General features: G+C 48.5%; 1 protein-coding gene across 2 annotated transcripts in view; it reads left to right on the top strand.

The window, feature by feature from the left end:
• The first annotated feature begins 324 nt into the window (after window positions 1-324).
• The window catches only part of gpc5b (glypican 5b), a 945490-nt gene continuing 927400 nt past the window's right edge, over window positions 325-18414 (top strand). For both annotated transcript variants that reach the window (XM_072474918.1, XM_072474917.1), the window contains exon 1: window positions 325-529. In XM_072474918.1, the coding sequence (XP_072331019.1) occupies window positions 364-529 (166 nt within the window). In that variant the 5' untranslated portion in view covers window positions 325-363. The remainder of the gene's footprint in view (window positions 530-18414) is intronic.

Raw genomic sequence — 18414 nt, 5'->3', positions numbered from 1 at the left:
AATACTTCTGAGAGAGAGAGAGTGAGAGAGAGAGAGAGAGCTTCCCTCAAGCAGGAGCAGCCAGGATTTCACATTGCTGGGACAGCAATCTGCACCTCAGGATCCCTCACACTCTGCCTCCCCGAGGATGATGAGCTGAACTTTCAAAACTTTGGATTTCCCCCTCCTCCTCTCTTTGCACAGGAGCAGGGGAGGGACAAAAAAAATAAATTATTTTTTTTTGTGACTCGAGGAGAGAGCTTTGAGGTGTGGGGGCGTGTGGGGTGGGGTGGGGGGCGGTTTGGGAGGGAGGGGTGGTGAGGAGGGGAGAGGGGGGGGCGAAGGGGTAAACAAAGTGTGTTCATCCTCCTTGCTACCTGCGTTATGGAAATGAGCCCGCAGCGGCTGAAGTGGCTCTTGCTCCTGTGGTCGTTACTCGCTTGGTTCAGTGGGGTCCACCTGAGGAGCCCAAGTTGTCATGAAGTGCGGACCGCCTTCCAACTCCGACAGATCGGACCTCTGAACTTCGTGCCGGACTTTCCCGGGAGAGGTTAGTTCAGAGAGTGAGAGAAAGTGCAATCTCATAGAACTATGTGAATGATCCAGCTTCTCAAACTGCTACAGATACCACGCTTGCAGCTCTCATTTCTGTTTTATCGATCTTTCATTGGCATTAAAAGGTTTTTTTTTTGCAAAACTTTGGTTTTAAGTTCGCTTACAAATGTGATTTATTTTCGGGTGTAATCTCTTATCTCCCTCAGGTGTCTTGTTCTATCACTGGGTTAACTGGGACACACACACACAGTGGCCAAGATGCTGAGAGTGTTCATCGACACAGCCACATGTCAGTCCTTTTAAAGAAATGCCATCAATTCTGGAGGGAGAGAGGAGAGGGGAGGAGGAGAGGGATTAAGGGGAGGGAGAGGTTGAGGAGGGGAGAGAGGTTGGGGAGGATGAGGGGAGAGAGAGTTTGGCGAGGATGAGGGGAGAGAGAGGTTGGGGAGGATGAGGGGGGAGAGAGAGGTTGGGGAGGATGAGGAGGGGAGAGAGGTTGGGGAGGATGAGGGGGAGAGAGGTTGGGGAGGATGAGGAGGGGAGAGAGGTTGGGGAGGATGAGGGGGAGAGAGGTTGGGGAGAGAGAGGTTGGGGAGGGTGAAGGGGAAGAGAGGTTGGGGAGAATGATAAGGTAGAGAGGTTGAGGGGAGAGAGAGGTTGGGGAGGATGAGGAGGGCAAGAGAGTGGGAACAGGGTGAGGAAAGGTAGTGAGGAACGAGGAGGGTGGATGGAGGCAAGGGAGGGGAGGGAGGATGGAGGGGAACATGGAAGGAAGGATGATGAAAGCATGGCGAATGGTGTGGAGGAATGAAAAGATGGTGGTGGGTAGGAAATAAGGGAAGAGGATGCTGGATAGAAGGGAGGTTGGAGTGAGGAAGAGGTAGTAGGAAGGAAGTGGAAGAGTTAAAGGGAGGAGAAGAGCAGATGGGAGACCAGGGCTGGAAAGTGTAACCTGCAACAGCCAATCATTCTTCTGAATGTAGCTCAGGTTCTACTTTTGAATGAAGCCAAACATTTAGGATTTGCCACCATTGCTGTTATCAACGTTTGTGATTGGTTTCTGTTTTTCTAAACTTAAACTATTTAATTCAAGGCCAAGTCAATTGAAATAATAATTCCCGCTGTGTTACATTCATATTATTGAAGATTTAATGATTCTGTAGATGTGAGTTTACATTGGCAAGAGGAGCTATCTTCTGCTGTCCTAGGTACAGTTAAATGTGTGGGAATCTAAGGGGAAGATATGAACTTTACCCTCCTGTGAGTAGTAAACCTCACCCCCCCCCCCCCCCCGTATGTTCGCACCCAACTGTTTGGTGTGACCCAACTGTTCGGTGTGGCTGAAGACTGAAGTGATTTCAAGTTCCTTTGCTTTGTAACATCTTCTTCCCTTCCTCTACTGACTATCGCCTGGCTGTCTTGACATTGACCAAGCAGACTTAGTCCAGATGAAAAATGCTCACAGGCATTGTGGGTGAAGGGCTTAGCATATGATTAAAGAGTCGAAATAGACTATGGGACCAAGTGCTGGTAAATGGGATTTGATAGTTAGGTCAGGTGTATTTCACGTGTCGGTACAGACCCGATGGGCCGAAGGGCCTCTTCTGCACTGTGTGATTCTGTGAAGTTGGACCTATACCCATCGGAGTTTAGAAGAATAAGAGATGATCTTTTTGAAACAAAAAAGGGATTTGATAGAGGAGGATGTTTCCTCGTGTGAGGGAGACGACAGCCATGGGGCACAGTTTCAGAATCAGAGGTGTCCCTTTTTAGACAGAGTTGAGGAGAATGTTTTTCGCTCAGAGGGTGGTTGGTGTGGGGAATTCTCTTCCGCAGAAAGAAGTGGAGACTGCGTCATTGAATTTATTCAAGGTAGAGTTTGATAGAGTTTTGATCAACAAGGGAGTCAAGGGTTATGGGGGGGAAGGGAGGAAAGTGGAGTTGAGAGTACAAACAGATCAGCCATGATCTTATCGAATGGCCTACTCCTCCTATGTTCCTATATTCCTCAGTCCCTATTCAGCCACAGGATTCTTAGCACTGAGATATATGTGGTCATATTGGCAATTGCACATTACCCAACAGGGGGCACCAAATATCAGTTGGGACCCTGGCTTGAATCATTCCCCCTCCACACTTTCTCTCTCCCCTAACTCAAAGCAATTCTGATGCTTGAGATTAACAAATCTAGCACAGATTGAAGCTGGAGCCTGGCGCTTCCCTCCTCATTCTGCCTTAGATTCACCCTGCATTAGAGCAGGGGTCCGGAGCTTTAGAGATGTCAAGTTTTTGACAAATATTTTGCTGCAGCAGTACTTTTGCAGGGAATTAAGCGTTTAGCATCTGGGTTTGCCAGCATTCTACTGAGTTTGCGATTGAGTGTCTACTGGGATAACCTGTCCGTGTCACCAGAAACCTGACCAGCCTAGAACGTCCCTTAAAGCTTTAGAAATGTCTCTCCTCTTGAACAGCTGTAAATCATGCTTTCATTGAGAAACTGCAAGTGAGTTAAAGTGTCCTCAGTCGTGACAACGAATTGCAGAATCATGCAGCACCATTCACCTCACTGTACATGTGTTGGAACTTTGAAAAAACTCAACGATTAGTTCCACTCCTTAGTTCTTTCAGGCTCTGCTTTCTAGAGCAAGATAAATCACCGCATAAATGTGTTCTCGCTATCTTAAGTCTGCACGTCCTGGTTGCCTGCTAGGGGAAATGGTTTCACCTTATTTACTCTGTCAAAACTCTTCATAATATGGAACATCTCATGTTAAATCTGTCACTAAATGAAGGTTGTGGGACTGCTCTGTTCTGATGGAGTGTTGCTGTTTGGAATCGGGATTTGGGAACCTTCATAAACAGAGATAGCAAAACTCTCATGCTAATTGTCGTAGTCCAAATCCAAGGGTTGGCGTCTTGGAATGTGATCCCAGGTGTCATTTGTATTGTTTTTGTTGTTGTTTTTACCTGGCTTTATTTATAATTTGGTTCCAAGGATGTGGCTGGTGTAATCGGCGGGTCACAGTGGCGGAGTGAGAGACGGGGAGGGGGGAAAGATAGAATGAGCTGACCACGTTCCTGTTACGGGCACACAAACCAGTGATGCTTCCTGCAGCCCCTCACACTGGCCACTGAGTGAGGACAGGACGTAACTGCGATTTCTCCCATAGTCAAATAGTCTGTAGCCATTCAATGGAAGTTTTCTGGGTCTTCACTGCTGGAAAAGAAAGGGACTCCGTTGCTTTGGAAAATTGTGAGCACTTGGCCCTGCATTTGGTGGTGAGGAGGCAGCAAACCTGAACCTTCAAAGATATGTGTGAGGCTTTGAGAGGCTGCTTTTACCTGCAGGACTGAAAGAATAGGTGCCTGCAGCAGACAAGGAGAGAAAATGTCTGATTCGTGTGTGGTTTATAATCCCACTGAGCTAAATGCACAGGGCACCAGGCTACTGTAAACATTTTGTAAAATGGTATAGATTTTCTCCTTGAATAGGTATTTGCATTTATAGAATTATTGAATCTTTACAGTGTAGAAGAAGGCCATTCAGCCCATCGAGCCTGCACCCACCCTCCAAAAGAGCATAAAAACTAGGCGAACTTCCCCGCCCTATCCCCACAACCCCATTACCTAAACTACACATCTTTGGATACTATACCGTCTTGTATAGCATCTCATGTTCTTAGGATAACCACTGAATTTTTTGAAGAGTTGTTGCTGATGTAATGGAGGAAACACATCATGCACTGCAAGCTCCCCAAAAACAGGAATGTGATAATGACCAGATAATCTGTTACAGTGATGTTGATTGCAGGATAAATATTGGCTCTGATAATAGTTCACAGCATCTTTTACCTCCAACCATAAGGGAAGGTAGGGCCACAGGGTGCGATTCTCCCAGAAGGCAATAAGTCCCATAACAAGCGTGTTTAGCTACCTGTTTTCCAGCACTCGCAGTGCCGGGAAACATTGGCTACTCAACGCGACTTGCGTAAGGGGAAGGTGCAGTCGAGGCCGCACATAGCCCCGTTCTGTACAGTGGAGAGCTCTGCTCGCCGGACTCCTCAGAGTCGTGATACCCGATCTCTCCTTCAGCCTGAACACACTATGGGAGGTCCCCCGCCCCCCTCCCCCCACCAACACCCACGCAGGCACCCCGGGCCCGATCACGCGCGCATAAATAATGCCAACCTGGCACCCTGGCAGTGCCCATTGCAGCTGTAAGTGCCACCTGGTAGTGCCAGGTAGGCACCCACATGGCACTGCCAAGGTGCCAGGCAAGCACTACCAGAGTGCCCAAGTGGCACCACCTTGCCAAAAGGGCATGCAGCTGGGGGCCTCTGACCCACTGGGAGACTCCCATGAGTCTCTGCCATTATACTTGGTCCCCATTTGTGGGGACCAGTGCTAAACAACACTCACCCAAGGTCTCTGAAGTGAAGGGGATGAATCCCAAAGCCTCAGGTACTTCAGAATAGTCATTGATGTTTACAGCATGGAAACAGGCCGCCCAGTTTCTATCACTAAGCTAGTCCCACTTGCCCGCATTTGGCCCAGATCCCTCTATACCCACCCTGCCCATGTAACTGTCTAACTTTTTTAAAGGAAAAAATTGTACCCGCCTCTACCACTGCCTCTGGCAGCTCATTCCAGATGTTCACCCACCCTGTGTGTGAAGAAATTACCCCTCTGGTCTCTTTTGTATCTCTCCCCTGATGTGTTGGGTACTCTGCTACACAGACGAACCAACACAGTTGCGAATGGTACAACTCAGTTTTATTGCTAACATTTATTTACAGTGGTAAACTGGTTACTGAGGTTCGATCACAACCCTAGAATCTGTGGACCTATTCCTAATACTATCTTGTAGTGGCACTCGGCACATGGCGGATGTCTGAGTGGCTTGCTATGAGCTCTGTGCCCTGAGCTGTTTCCTGCTGGAATGCTCAGGAAGTGTCGTGTTCCCTGTTTTGTACTGTGTATGCTCTTGCCTGTGATTGGCTGTGGTGTTGCGTGTGTGTTGATTGGTCCGTGGATTTGTCCATCAGTATGTATGTGCTATGATGTTTACCTGAATATCATGACATCCCCCCTTTTGTATAAGAAGATGTGCCTATGTGATTATAAATAGAAATGTGTACTGAGTGCAGCTAAATGTGTGTGTGTGCAATATCTGCAGCATGTACATGGGGCTAAACTATATACAAGGGACGATGTCGGGTGCGACATAACAACGAGGTTGTACCATAAACAAAGAACGGGGACATGTTGAACGACAAAAATGAACTCCTGTAACGACAAGGAAGAACAGAAACATATTAACACAATGGTTCAATGTGACACATTATGAGTTCAATGTACAAACAGGCTCATAAGTAGGTGGGCGAGGAATTTGGGTTGACCGCCTCAAGGGTGGGTCTGGATCCACAGGCTGAGGAATGGGCCTGGCCACAGGCGACGATGGAAGGGGCATGGTGGCAGGAAGCTCCACAAAGTCGATATCAGGAACGACAGGAGGGCGCGGTGTCAGTGTAAGTTCCCATAGCGAGCGTGGAAGTAGGCGAAGAGCCCGGCGATTGCGCCTACGAATGGAGCCATCAGGCATGCGAACCAGGAACGAGCGGGGAGCCACGCGTCGGAGAACTTCGGCAGGTGCTGACCAGCCACCTTCTGATAGGTGGATGCAGACCTCGTCTCCAGACGCCAGGGCGGGAAGATCATATGCCATCTTCTGGCGAATGCGCTGCTGTTGCATTTTGTGTAGTACCGGAGCATGGTTGGTTGTGGGTACCAGAATGGATGGCACAGTGGTCCTGAGGGCGCGACCAATCAACAGCTAGGCTGGTGAGAGGCCAGTGGCTAGTGGGGCCGAGCGATAGGCCAGCAGGGCTAGGCAGAAATCCGATCCGGCAGCAGCAGCCTTGCAGAGGAGCCACTTGACGATGTGAATGCCCTTCTCCACCTTTCCATTGGACTGGGGATGCAGAGGGCTGGACATCACGTGTGTGAAGCCATACGAAGCAGCAAAGGACAACCATTCCTGGCTGGCAAAACAGGGCCCATTGTCCGACATGACAGTAATCGGAATGCCGTGGCGAGCGAAGGTGTCTTTGCAGGCTCTTTTGACAGCGGACGATGTTAAATCGTGTAGGCGTATGACCTCTGGATAGTTGGAAAAGTAATCAATGACGATTACATAGTCCCTGCCAAGTGCGTGAAAAGGGTCAACACCCACCTCCGCCCAGGGGGACGTCACCAGCTCATGGGGCTGAAGCGTCTCAGGAGGCTGCGCCGGTTGAAACCTTTGGCAGGTGGGGCAGTTGAGCACCATATTGGCAATGTCATCACTGATGCCCGGCCAGTATACCGCCTCTCGGGCCCTCCGTCTGCACTTCTCGACCCCCAGATGGCCTTTGTGTAGTTGGTCGAGGACCAGCTTGTGCATGCTGTGCGGAATCACAATCCGGTCCAGCTTTAGAAGGACACCATCAATGACGGCCAAGTCGTCTCGGACATTGTAGAACTGCGGTCACTGTCCTTTGAGTCACCCTCCCGTCATGTGGCGCATCACCCGTTGTATAAGGGGGTCAGCCGCAATCTCCCGGCGAATACAGGCCAGACTGGAGTCATCAGCTGGCAGATTTGCCGATGTTTCGACCTGACAGACGAACCCCTCCGAATCGGGCGGTGTGCTCACTGCTCTGGAAAGGGCATCCGCAATGATAATGTCCTTTCCCGGGGTGTAGACCAGTTGGAAGTCGTACCTCCTGTGTTTAAGTAGGATGCGCTGGAGGCGAGGGGTCATCTCGTTCAGGTCCTTATTTATGATGCTGACCAGGGGCGATGGTCAGTCTCAACGATAAACTGGGGATACCATACACGTAGTCATGGAACTTGTCTATTCCGGTCAGCAAACCCAGGCACTCCTTTTCGATCTGCGCGTAGCGCTGTTCTGTGGGGGTCATGGCCCGCGAGGCATAGGCGACCGGGGCCCATGACGCAGTGTCATCCCGCTGTAGGAGTACCGCCCCAATGCTGTACTGGCTGGCATCAGTCGAAATTTTAGTGTCACAAGATGTGTCGAAAAACGCCAATACCGGGGCTGTGGTGAGCTTAATTTTGAGCTCCTCCCATTCCTTCTGGTGTGCGGGCAGCCACTGGAACTCCGTGGACTTCTTGACGAGGTGGCGCAGAGCCGTCGTGTGGGAGGCAAGGTTGGGAATGAACTTCCCCAGGAAGTTGACCATGCCTAGGAAACATAGCACTGCTTTCTTGTCTGCCGGCTGCGGCATGGCTGTAATGGCACCCACCTTGTCTGCATCCGGACGGACCCCTGGCCGGGAAATGTAGTCCCCCAGGAACTTCAGCTCGGTTTGGCCGAAAGAACACTTGGCTCGGTTGAGGCGCAGGCCGTTTTCCCGTATGCGCGCAAAGACAAGCTGGAGACGATTGATGTGCTCCTGTGGTGTGGTGGACCAGATGGTGACGTCGTCCAAGTAGACGCGTACCCCTTCGATGCCCTCCATCATCTGCTCCATGATCCTGTGAAAGACCTCGGATGCCGAGATGATGCCAAATGGCATTCTGTTATAGCAGAACCTGCCGAAAGGGGTGTTGAAGGTGCACAGCTTTCGGCTGGACTGATCCAGTTGGATCTGGCAAAAACCCTTCGAGGCATCCAGTTTTGTGAAGATTTTAGCCTGGGCCATTTCGCTCGTGATCTCTTCCCGTTTGGGAATGGTGTATTGTTCCCTCATTATGTTGTTGTTGAGGTCTTTTGGATCAATGCAGATCCGGAGCTCGCCAGAGGGCTTCTTAACACACACCTTGGAGCTGACCCATGGCGTGGGCTCCGTGACCCGGGATAGCACTCCTTGGTCCTGGAGATCCTGCAGGAGCTGCTTGAGGTGGTCTTTGAGTGGCGCTGGGACCCTGCGAGGTGCGTGAATGACCAGGGTGGCGTCCGGTTTGAGCCGTACTCTGTAGATGTAGGGCAGTGTTCTCATGCCCTCGAATGCCTCCCGGTTGTGGGTGAGGAGCGATTGAAGCTGTGCCCTGAATTCTGCATCCGGGAAGTCAGATGTGCCTTCTGGAGACAGAGCGTGGACTCGTTGCACGAGGTGGAGAACCTTGCATGCCTGTGCGCCTAGCAGGGAGTCCTTTGATGATCTGAATATCTCGAATGAGAGTGTGGCCGTGTGTGTGTGTTGTGTGTCACCTGGAGCTGGCAGGATCCCATAGCCGGGATAACGTTCCCATTGTAGTCGACCATCTTGCAACGGGATGGCCGAATTGGTGGTCTGACCTTCATGGCGTAGAAGGCTGATCATGCTATGAGGTTGGCGGAGGCACCAGTGTCCAGACGGAATGTTATCGGTGATCAGTTGACCGTTAGGGTGGCACACCATTCATCACCCGGATTGACAGTGTTCACTTGCAACGGCTGGTGGGTCCTGGCTGGAGACATCCGGTTCCCATCAATGACCGCAACACGGAAGGCGTCCCAGTTGTCTGTGTCACTGGTCTGAATATTGTCTGGGCACGACTCGTACTAAGGAGGCTGAATGGTGTGCACGTCCCTGCGAGGTTGTCGGAATTGGGGAACATTGGCAGGTTGAGCTGCGCGACAGCAGGCAGCGTAGTGGTCCATCTTGCCACAGCGAAGGCATTGTCGGTTTCTTGCGGGACATTGCTGCTTTAAATGTGCGGCTCCGCAGTTGCCGGACGTCGTGACGTCATGGCGTTCGTTGCGCCACCGCGCACGCGCAGTTTGGTCTTGCGTCGAGCGCGCCTGCGCATCACGTCCCTCTATGTCAACGTTTTTTTGGCGCGCACAAACACGGCAGGCCTCGAAAAGCGCGCGAAATGACCGCCCTCGTCCGGGCCGGGCCGGGAGGAACCCGATCGCCTGGACCCGTTCGGCCTCTTAGGATGCCTGCCTCGCCGATCCGGTCGCGTAGGACCCCTGCCGCGCCGATTCGGCCGCCTGAAATTGGGAGTAGCGGCTAGTCGTGTTTTCATGCAGGACACAGGCTTCAATTGCGGAGGCTAGGGTGAGGCCTTTTATTTTAAGAGCTGCTGGCGTAGGGTGCCCGAGATGACCCCAACAACGATCTGCTCCCGAATCATGGAATCGGAGGTGGTGTCGTAACCGCAGGATTGCGCGAGGATACGGAGGTGCGTAAGGAAGGATTGAAAGACCTCATCCTTACCCTGCAGGCGCTGCTGGAAGAGATACCTCTCGAAACTCTCGTTGACCTCGACGTTGAAATGTTGGTCGAGTTTGAGAAGGACCGTCTTGTACTTGGTCTTGTCCTCACCTTCCGCGAACACCAGGGAGTTGCAGACATGGATGGCGTGTTGACCTGCCGTGGAGAGGAGGATGGCGATCTTTCTGGTGTCCGAAGCGCGCTCCTTTTCGTTGGCTTCCAGGAAGAGCTGGAAGCGCTGTTTGATCAGCTTCCAATTAACGCCGAGGTTTCCAGCGACTTGTAGCTGCTGCGGTGTGCTGACGGTGTCCATGGCGCAGGATGGCAGATTCCGGAGGATCCGTAGGTAGGTCCCACAGTTACTCCTGGTACTATGATGTGTTGGGTACTCTGCTACACAGACGAACCAACACGGTTGCGAATGGTACAACTCAGTTTTATTGCTAACATTTATTTACAGTGGTAAACTGGTTACTGAGGTTCGATCATAACCCTAGAATCTGTGGACCTATTCCTAATACTATCTTGTAGTGGCACTCGGCACATGGTGGATGTCTGAGTGGCTTGCTATGAGCTCTGTGCCCTGAGCTGTCTCCTGCTGGAATGCTCAGGAAGTGTTGTGTTCCCTATTTTGTACTGTGTATGCTCTTGCCTGTGATTGGCTGTGGTGTTGTGTGTGTGTTGATTGGTCTGTTGATCTGTCCATCAGTATGTACGTGCTGTGATGTTTACCTGAATATCATGACATCCCCTCTCACCTTAAACCTATGATCTCTAGTTCTAGACTCATCTACCTTTGGGAAAAGATATTGACTATCCACATTTTCTATACCCCTCATTATTTTATAAACTTCTATAAGATCAACCATAAGCCTCCTATGCTCAGGGAAAAAAGTCCCTGCCTATCCAGCCTCTCCTTATAGCTCAGACCATTAAGTCCTGGTATCATCCTCGTAAATCTCTTCTGCACTCTTTCTAGTGTAATGGGCCAGGGTTTAGAGAGCCCCAAAGTGTATCATGGAGTTCACCTGACCCACAACTTTGAATAGATTGTAGTTATGGGGAACACACTCAGCAGGTGTGATGCAACAGAAATCTGTTACAATCTTAGATAACTTGCTTCACGATCCACAATGCCACCAATCTTGGTGTCACCTGCAAACTTACTAACCATTCCTCCTACATTCTCATCAAAATCATTAATATCTATAACAAATAACACTGGACCCAGCACCGATCCCTGAGGCACACCGCTGGTTACAGGCCTCCAGTTGGAAAAACAACCCTCCATAATCACCCTTTGGCTTTGGCTGCCAAGCCAATTTTGGATCCAATTGGCTACCTCACCCTGGATTCCGTGAGATATAACCTTTTGCAACAACCTACCATGCGGTACCTTGTCAAAGGCTTTGCTAAAGTCCATGTAGACAACGTCGACTGCACTGCCCTCATCTACCTTCTTGGTTACCCCTTCAAAAAACTCAATCAAATTGGTGAGACGTGACTTTCCCCTTACAAAGCCATGCTGACTTTCCCTAATTAGCCCTGCCTGTCTAAATGCCTGTAAATCCTGTCCCTCAGAATACCTTCTAACAATTTACCCACTATAGAAGTAATGCTAACCGGCCTGTGGTTCCCAGGCTTATCCTTACAGCCTTTCTTAAACAAGGGCATTTGCTACCCTCCAATCTTCAGGCACCTCTTCTGTCGCTGTCGATGATTCAAATATCTCAGCTAGGGGGACGGCAATTTCATCCCTAGCCTCCCATAACGTCCTGGGATACATTTGGGCGGCACGGTAACATTGTGGATAGCACAATTGCTTCACAGCTCCTGGGTCCCAGGTTCGATTCCGGCTTGGGTAACTGTCTGTGCGGAGTCTGCACATCCTCCCCGTGCGCGCGTGGGTTTCCTCCGGGTGCTCCAGTTTCCTCCCACAGTCCAAAGATGTGCAGGTTAGGTGAATTGGCCATGATAAATCGCCCTTAGTGTCCAAAATTGCCCTAAGTGTTGGGTGGGGTTATGGGGATAGGGTGGAGGTGTTGACCTTGGGTAGGGTGCTCTTGCCAAGAGCCGGTGCAGACTCGATGGGTCGACTGGCCTCCTTCTGCACTGTAAATGCTATGATCTATGATTTCATCAGGTCCCGGGGATTTATCTATCTTGATGCGCTTGAATGCCTCTCTGTAATATGTACACTGCTCAAGACATCATTTTTATTTCCCCAATTTCTCTAACATTCGTGCCTTTCTCAACAGTAAATACTGATGAGAAATATTCATTTAGGACCTCTCCCATCCCTTGTGGATCTACACATAGATGACCTTGTTTATCCTTAAGAGGCCCTACCCTCTCCCTTGTCACCCTTTTACCCTTTCTGTATCTGTAAAAGCTCTTTGGATTTTCCTTTGCCTTATCTGCCAAGACAATCTCATGTCCCCTTTTTGCCCTCCTGATTTCTCCCTTAACTCTACTCCGACAAGCCCTATACTCGTCAAGGGACCCATTTGATCCCAGCTGCCTATCCATTTCATATGCCTCCTTCTTCCTTTTGACCATGGCCTCAATATCCCGAGTCATCCAGGATTCCCTGCCGTAATATTCTCTCTAATCAAAAGCGTAACTTCCCCCTCCTCTCTTACTTCCTGTTCTATCTTTCCTACAGTATATGTAAACTGGAACATTGAGCTGCCAGTCCTACCCCTCTAGCCAAGTTTCAGTAATAGCTATAATATCCCAGTCCCATGTACCTATCCATGCCCTGGGTTCATCTGCCTCACCCGTTAGGCCTCTTGCTTTGAAATAAGCGCAGTTCAATCATTTCTCTGCCTTCCACCTTTCCCCTCACTGACTTTTGTTTCTATCCTCTCTTTACTACCCTCCGACTTCCTGCATTGGTTCCGATCCACCTGCCTCACTAGTTTAAACCCTCCCCAACAGTACTAGCAAACAACTCCCCTCGGACATTGGTTCCAGTCCTGCCCAGGTGTAGACCGTCCGATTTGCAATGGTCCCACCTCCCCCAGAACCAATTTCAATGTCCCAAAAATCTGAATCCCTCTCCCCTGCACCATCTCTCAAGCCACGCATTCATCCTGTCTATCCTGTCAATCCTGCACATTAGGGTGAGGCTACCTGTCTAGCTCTAATGTGAAGATTTGCCAAAATGTCATCCCAACCACAACGGGAGGGATTTACATCTCAACGTCCCGCGAGATCACATTGGATATCCCGAGTCGTTGCAAGCCGGGTAGATTTTGGGAGGGAGGGGGTCTCCAGGCTTTTATCTGCACCTCGGCGAGCTGCTTTTCCGGTGCAGCGTGGCCATTTGATTGTGCCCACAGTTTAATGACTCATCTGAAAGACAGTACCTCCGACAGTGCAGCACTACTACGATACTGCACTCGAGTGTCAGCCTAGATTTTGTGCTCAACCGGAAACCAAAACTTTGCGACTCAGAGATGGGGATGATACATTGAACTATGGCTGACAAATTGGGCTGGATTTCACTGAGCATTCGAGACCCGGATCAGGAGCTGGGAAAACACTGGTCCTGAGGCTGCACTCACGGGCAGCAGGACCGGCTCGCTGATTTTACCAGAAGTGGCCGCCTGCAATTAAGGATGGTGGGTGGGCTTCTGATACTGCCAGCCCAATCAGAGGGAATGACCGGTACAGGCTTGGAGGGCTGAAGGGCCTGTTCCTTTGCTGTATTGTCCTTTGTTCTTTGATAGCTCTGCAATCTCAGCCATGGCATTTGTGGAGGTGTTTGCTACTGGGGCAGGCAGGAGTAGACTGGTAACTTTCATTTAAACTTTAGGGGCCTGGAGCCATTTGCCCCCTCAAGATGAGGAGAAAGTCCTTTTGGGCAGATCCTTGTGCCAGCAGGGGCTGCCTATCCTGCAGCCAGTTGCATCTCTGGGTCATGGAGTAAACAGCTCCAGTGTGGCCCTAACCCCGCAACCTACCTCACCGCAAGGAGGTCCCCAGCCCACGCACCCAACGCCCCCCCCCCCCCCCCCCCCCGCCCCCCCCCCCCCCCAACCATTTGGGACTGTGCTTCTTCTGGCCCCTTGCTCACCCCACATCTCTTCTCACCACTTGAGGACTGTTGAGATTCAGCTCACTCTGTTTACCATCTCATTCTTCCTACGTAAAAGATCTTGTCACTTGAAACCATTTTCACTGCCACTTTTTGCCATTTGGTGGCCACCACCCCCTCCACTTTTACCTTTGCTGCATTTTATTTGCTCCTATTTGTTTCGCTATTAATAAGAACATAAGAAGTAGGAGCAGGAGTAGGCCATTTGGCCCCTCTAGCCTGCTCTGCATAACCCTTAATTCCTTAACTGTTCAAAAATCTATCTATCTTTGCCTTAAAAATATCCAACGAGGTAGCTCAACTGCTTCACTGGGCAGGGAATTCCACAGATTTACAACCCTTTGGGTGAAGAAGTTCCTTGTCAACCCAGCCCTAAATCTACTCTCCCTTATTCTGAGGCCATGGCCCCTAGTTCTAGTTTCACCCGCCACTGGAAACAACCTCTCTGCTTCCGTCTGAACTATTCCCTTCATAATTTTTTATGTTTCTATAAGATTCCCTCCTCATTCTTCTAAATTCCAATGAGTACAGTCCCAGTCTACTCAGTCCCTCCTCATAAGCTAATCCTCTAAACTCTGGAATCAACCTAATGAATCTCCTCTGCACCCCCTCAAGTGGAAGAACATCTTTTCTCATGCAAGGAGTGTTATGGGCCAGGGTTTAGAAAACACCAAAGTATATTATGGAGTTCACCTGACCTGTAACTGTTTATTGATTTTGGTTACGATGAGAACATGAGCCTGCCTTTCGGGTGTTATTCAACAGAGGTCTTAGGCGCTTTTAATAAAAAAACAAACTATATTCTACAAATTTAGTTAACATTTTTATAAACACACACAGTAAGCATTTTTATCAACTACAAACATAAAGACCCCACACAGCTCCAGTAATCTATGTATAGCCCTTAATGAATTCCCCCCTTAACTGTTCCAATTTAATAACAAGATCCAAGTGAAAAAACAGTACTCCCTTTTCAAAGGTGTGACCCAGCACAAGACACTCAAGACTTGGCATTGATACTCTTGTTTCCTTTCCAAACAGCAGGTTTGAATTCCTTCCAGAAAGCAATTATCTCTTTTAAGTTGTCAAGCAGTCTGGAGCCAGCTTTTAAAATGAAGATTGAGAAACCTTTCTTTTCAACCTGTGCAGTACAAACCAATCCAAACTCAAAACGCAAGTAAAAACGCATAGAGCCACAGCCCAACTCCACCCACACAATGACATCATTGAAACCATGTAATAAGACAAAAACATTTTTAAAGGGACACTCACATGACAGGAGACCAAACTGTACACAGTACTCCAGGTATGGCCTCACCAGCACTTTATACAGCTGCAACATAACCTCCCTGTTTTTAAACTCCATCCCTCTAGCAATGAAGAACAATATTCCATTTTCTTTCTTAATTACCTTCTGCACCTGCAAACCAACATTTTGCAATTCATGCACAAGGAAACCCAGGTCTGTCTGCACAGCAGATTGCTGCAATGTTTTACCATTTACCATTTGCTGTTATTACCACCAAAATGGATGACTTCACAGTTACCAACATTATACTCCATCTGCCAGACTCTTTCCCACTCACTTAAACTATCTATATCCTTCTGCAGACTTTCAGTGTCCTCTGCACACTTTTCTCTACCACTCGTCTTAGTGTAATCTGCAAACTTTGACGCATTACACTTGGTCCCCAATTCTAAATCATCTATTTAAATTGTAAACAATTGTGGTCCCAACACTAATCCCTGAGGCACACCACTATCCACTGATCGCTAACCAGAAAACACCCATTTATCCCCACTCTTTGCTTTCTGTTAGTTAACCAATCCTCAATCCATGTTAATACATTACCCGTAACGCCATGCACCTTTATATTATGCAGCAGCCTTTTGTGCGGCACCTTGCCGAATGCCTTCTGGAAATCCAAATGCACCACATCCACCAGTTCCCCGGTGTCCACCACGCACATAATGGCCTCAAAGAATTCCAGTAAATTAGTTAAACATGACCTGCCTTTCATGAACCCATGCTGCATCTGCCCAATGGGACAATCTCTATCCAGGTGTCTCGCTATTTCTTCCTTGATGATAGATTCAAGCATTTTCAGCCTATAGCCTTTTGTCTACCACCTTTTTTTAAGCAGTGGTGTAACATTTGCAGTTTTCCAATCTGCAGGAACCACAATCCAGCAAAGTTTGGTAAATTACCACAAGTGCATTACCACAAGATACATTCGATCAGGGCCAGGAGACTTGTTTACCTTTAGCCCCATCAGCTTACCCAACACTACCTCCTTAGTGATAATGATCGTTTCTAGGTCCTCACCTGCCATAGCCTCCTTGCCATCAATTATTGGCATGTTACTTGTGTCTTCCACTGTGAAGACCGACACAAAATACCTGTTCGATGCCTCAGCCATTTCCTCATTTCCCATTATTAAATCTCCCTTCTCATGCTCTAAAGGACCAATGTTTACCTTAACCACTCTTTTCTGTTTTATATATTTGTAGACACGTTTGCTCTCTCTTTTCATATTTAGAACTAGTTTACTCTCATAATCTATCTTACTTTTCTTTAGAGCATTTTTTGTGGCATTCTGTTGACCTTTAAAGATTTCCCAATCCTCTAATTTCCCACTAATTTTGCCACTTTGTATGCATTTCATCAATTTGATCCCCTCCTTTATTTCCTTAGACTGATCCACGACTGATTATCTTTTTTCCTACTGTCCTTCCTCTTCACTGGTATATACTTTTGCTGAGCACTGTGAAAAATCACTTTGAAAGTCCTCCACTGTTCCTCAATTGGCCCACCATAAAGTCTTTGCTCCCAGTCTACTTTAGCCAACACCTCCTTCATCCCACTCTAGTCTCCTTTGTTTAAGCACAAGGCAATCACATTGGATTTTACCTTCTTACCCTCCATCTGTATTTTAAATTCAACCATAATGTGATTGCTCCTTCTGAGAGGATCCCTAACTATGAGATCATTAATTATTCCTGTCTAATTAGACAGGTAAAGATCGAGGATAGCTTGCTCCCTCATAGGTTCGATTACATACTGTTTGAGAAAACTATCACGGATACATTCTATGAACTCCTTCTCAAAGCTGCCTTGACCGACCTAGTTTGACTAATCGACATGTAGGTTAAAATCGCCCATGATAATTGCCGGACCATTTACATGCATTAGTTATTTTGTTGTTATTGCCCACCCCAACGTGATGTTATTATTTGGTGGCCTATAGACTGCGCCTATCAGTGACCTTTTCTCCTTACTATTTCTAAATTCCACCGAAATGGATTCAACCTTTTTCTCCATAGAACCTACATAATTTCTTGTTACTGCTCTTTATTGGTCACTCTTTAAAACAAAATGAACAATTCTATAGCCCTGGCAGATTTCAAAACAATGACCAGAATTTTCTGGCCATTGGAATTCTCTCTCCCACCGGCAGCGCATCCCCGCCCATGGGTTTCCCGGCGGCGTGGGGGACTTCAATAGGAAATCCTATTGACAGGTGGCAGGAGTAGAGAATCCCTTCACCAGCGAAAGGTGTGCCATCGAGGAACACGCGACTGGAGAATCCCATCCAAATTTGTGAAATGTTTGGACATACTTCTTTCAGTTTTATTTGGGATTTGCCTCCCTTTTTAAAGGGCCCCCAGTTCACACTTGTCACCTAATATAGAAAATTGCCTAAAGATATTTCATATTGGTGCAAGAAATAAAATAAAAACTTTTCACCTCCATATCTGGAAGTCCCAAAACTCTTCACAGCCACTGAAGTACTTTTAAATACATGTCATCACTGTTGTGACGTGGAAAACATGACACTTAGTTTGCACATAGCATGCTCCCCACCAACAACAATGTGATAATGACCGGATAATCTGTTTTTTTAAGGGACAAAAATTGACCTTGACACCGGGGAGAACTCCCTTGGTCTTCCTGGAATAGTAGAATCGGATCTTTTCCACACATCTGAGAGGACAGACAGGGCCTCAGTTTAATGTCTCATCTGAAAGACAGCATCTCTGAGCATGTGGCACTCCCTCAGTCCTGCACTGATTCATGTTCATTCTAAACTGCAGGGTGTTCCACAGCACCGACAGGCAGTACACAACCATTTCCCATATCTACCGTCCCCCACCCCACCCCCACTACGATCGTCAGGGCTTTCCGCGTTTTTCGTGAAGGGAGGCCGAACCTGTCACCACCATCACCTCTACCCTCTGCCTGGTTGAGCTTGTTCTCTCATTCAGCAATTCCTCATTTAACTTGTCTTACATCCAACCCTCAACCCCACAACTCTTTTTCTGGTACATTGGTGACTGCATCAGCTCATAAACTTTGCTTCCAATTTCCACTCTCACCTCACCGTCACAAGATCCATCTCCAACTCTTCCCTTTCCCTCTGGATCCGCTGTCTTCATTTCTGGAGATGGGCAGTCTTATGCCCACTGATCCTTACATTCACCTTGTCTGCACTTCCCCATAAGCTGTCTTCTGTGAGGACTCCATTCCATTCTGTCTGTCGTACATGTTCTGATGATGCAGCCTTGCACACC

Source organism: Scyliorhinus torazame, chromosome 14 (assembly GCF_047496885.1).
Source record: "Scyliorhinus torazame isolate Kashiwa2021f chromosome 14, sScyTor2.1, whole genome shotgun sequence".
Classification (NCBI taxonomy): Eukaryota; Metazoa; Chordata; class Chondrichthyes; order Carcharhiniformes; family Scyliorhinidae; genus Scyliorhinus; species Scyliorhinus torazame.
The sequence above is the reverse complement of the archived record's forward strand: the minus strand, read 5'-3'. Positions and strand labels throughout refer to the sequence as shown.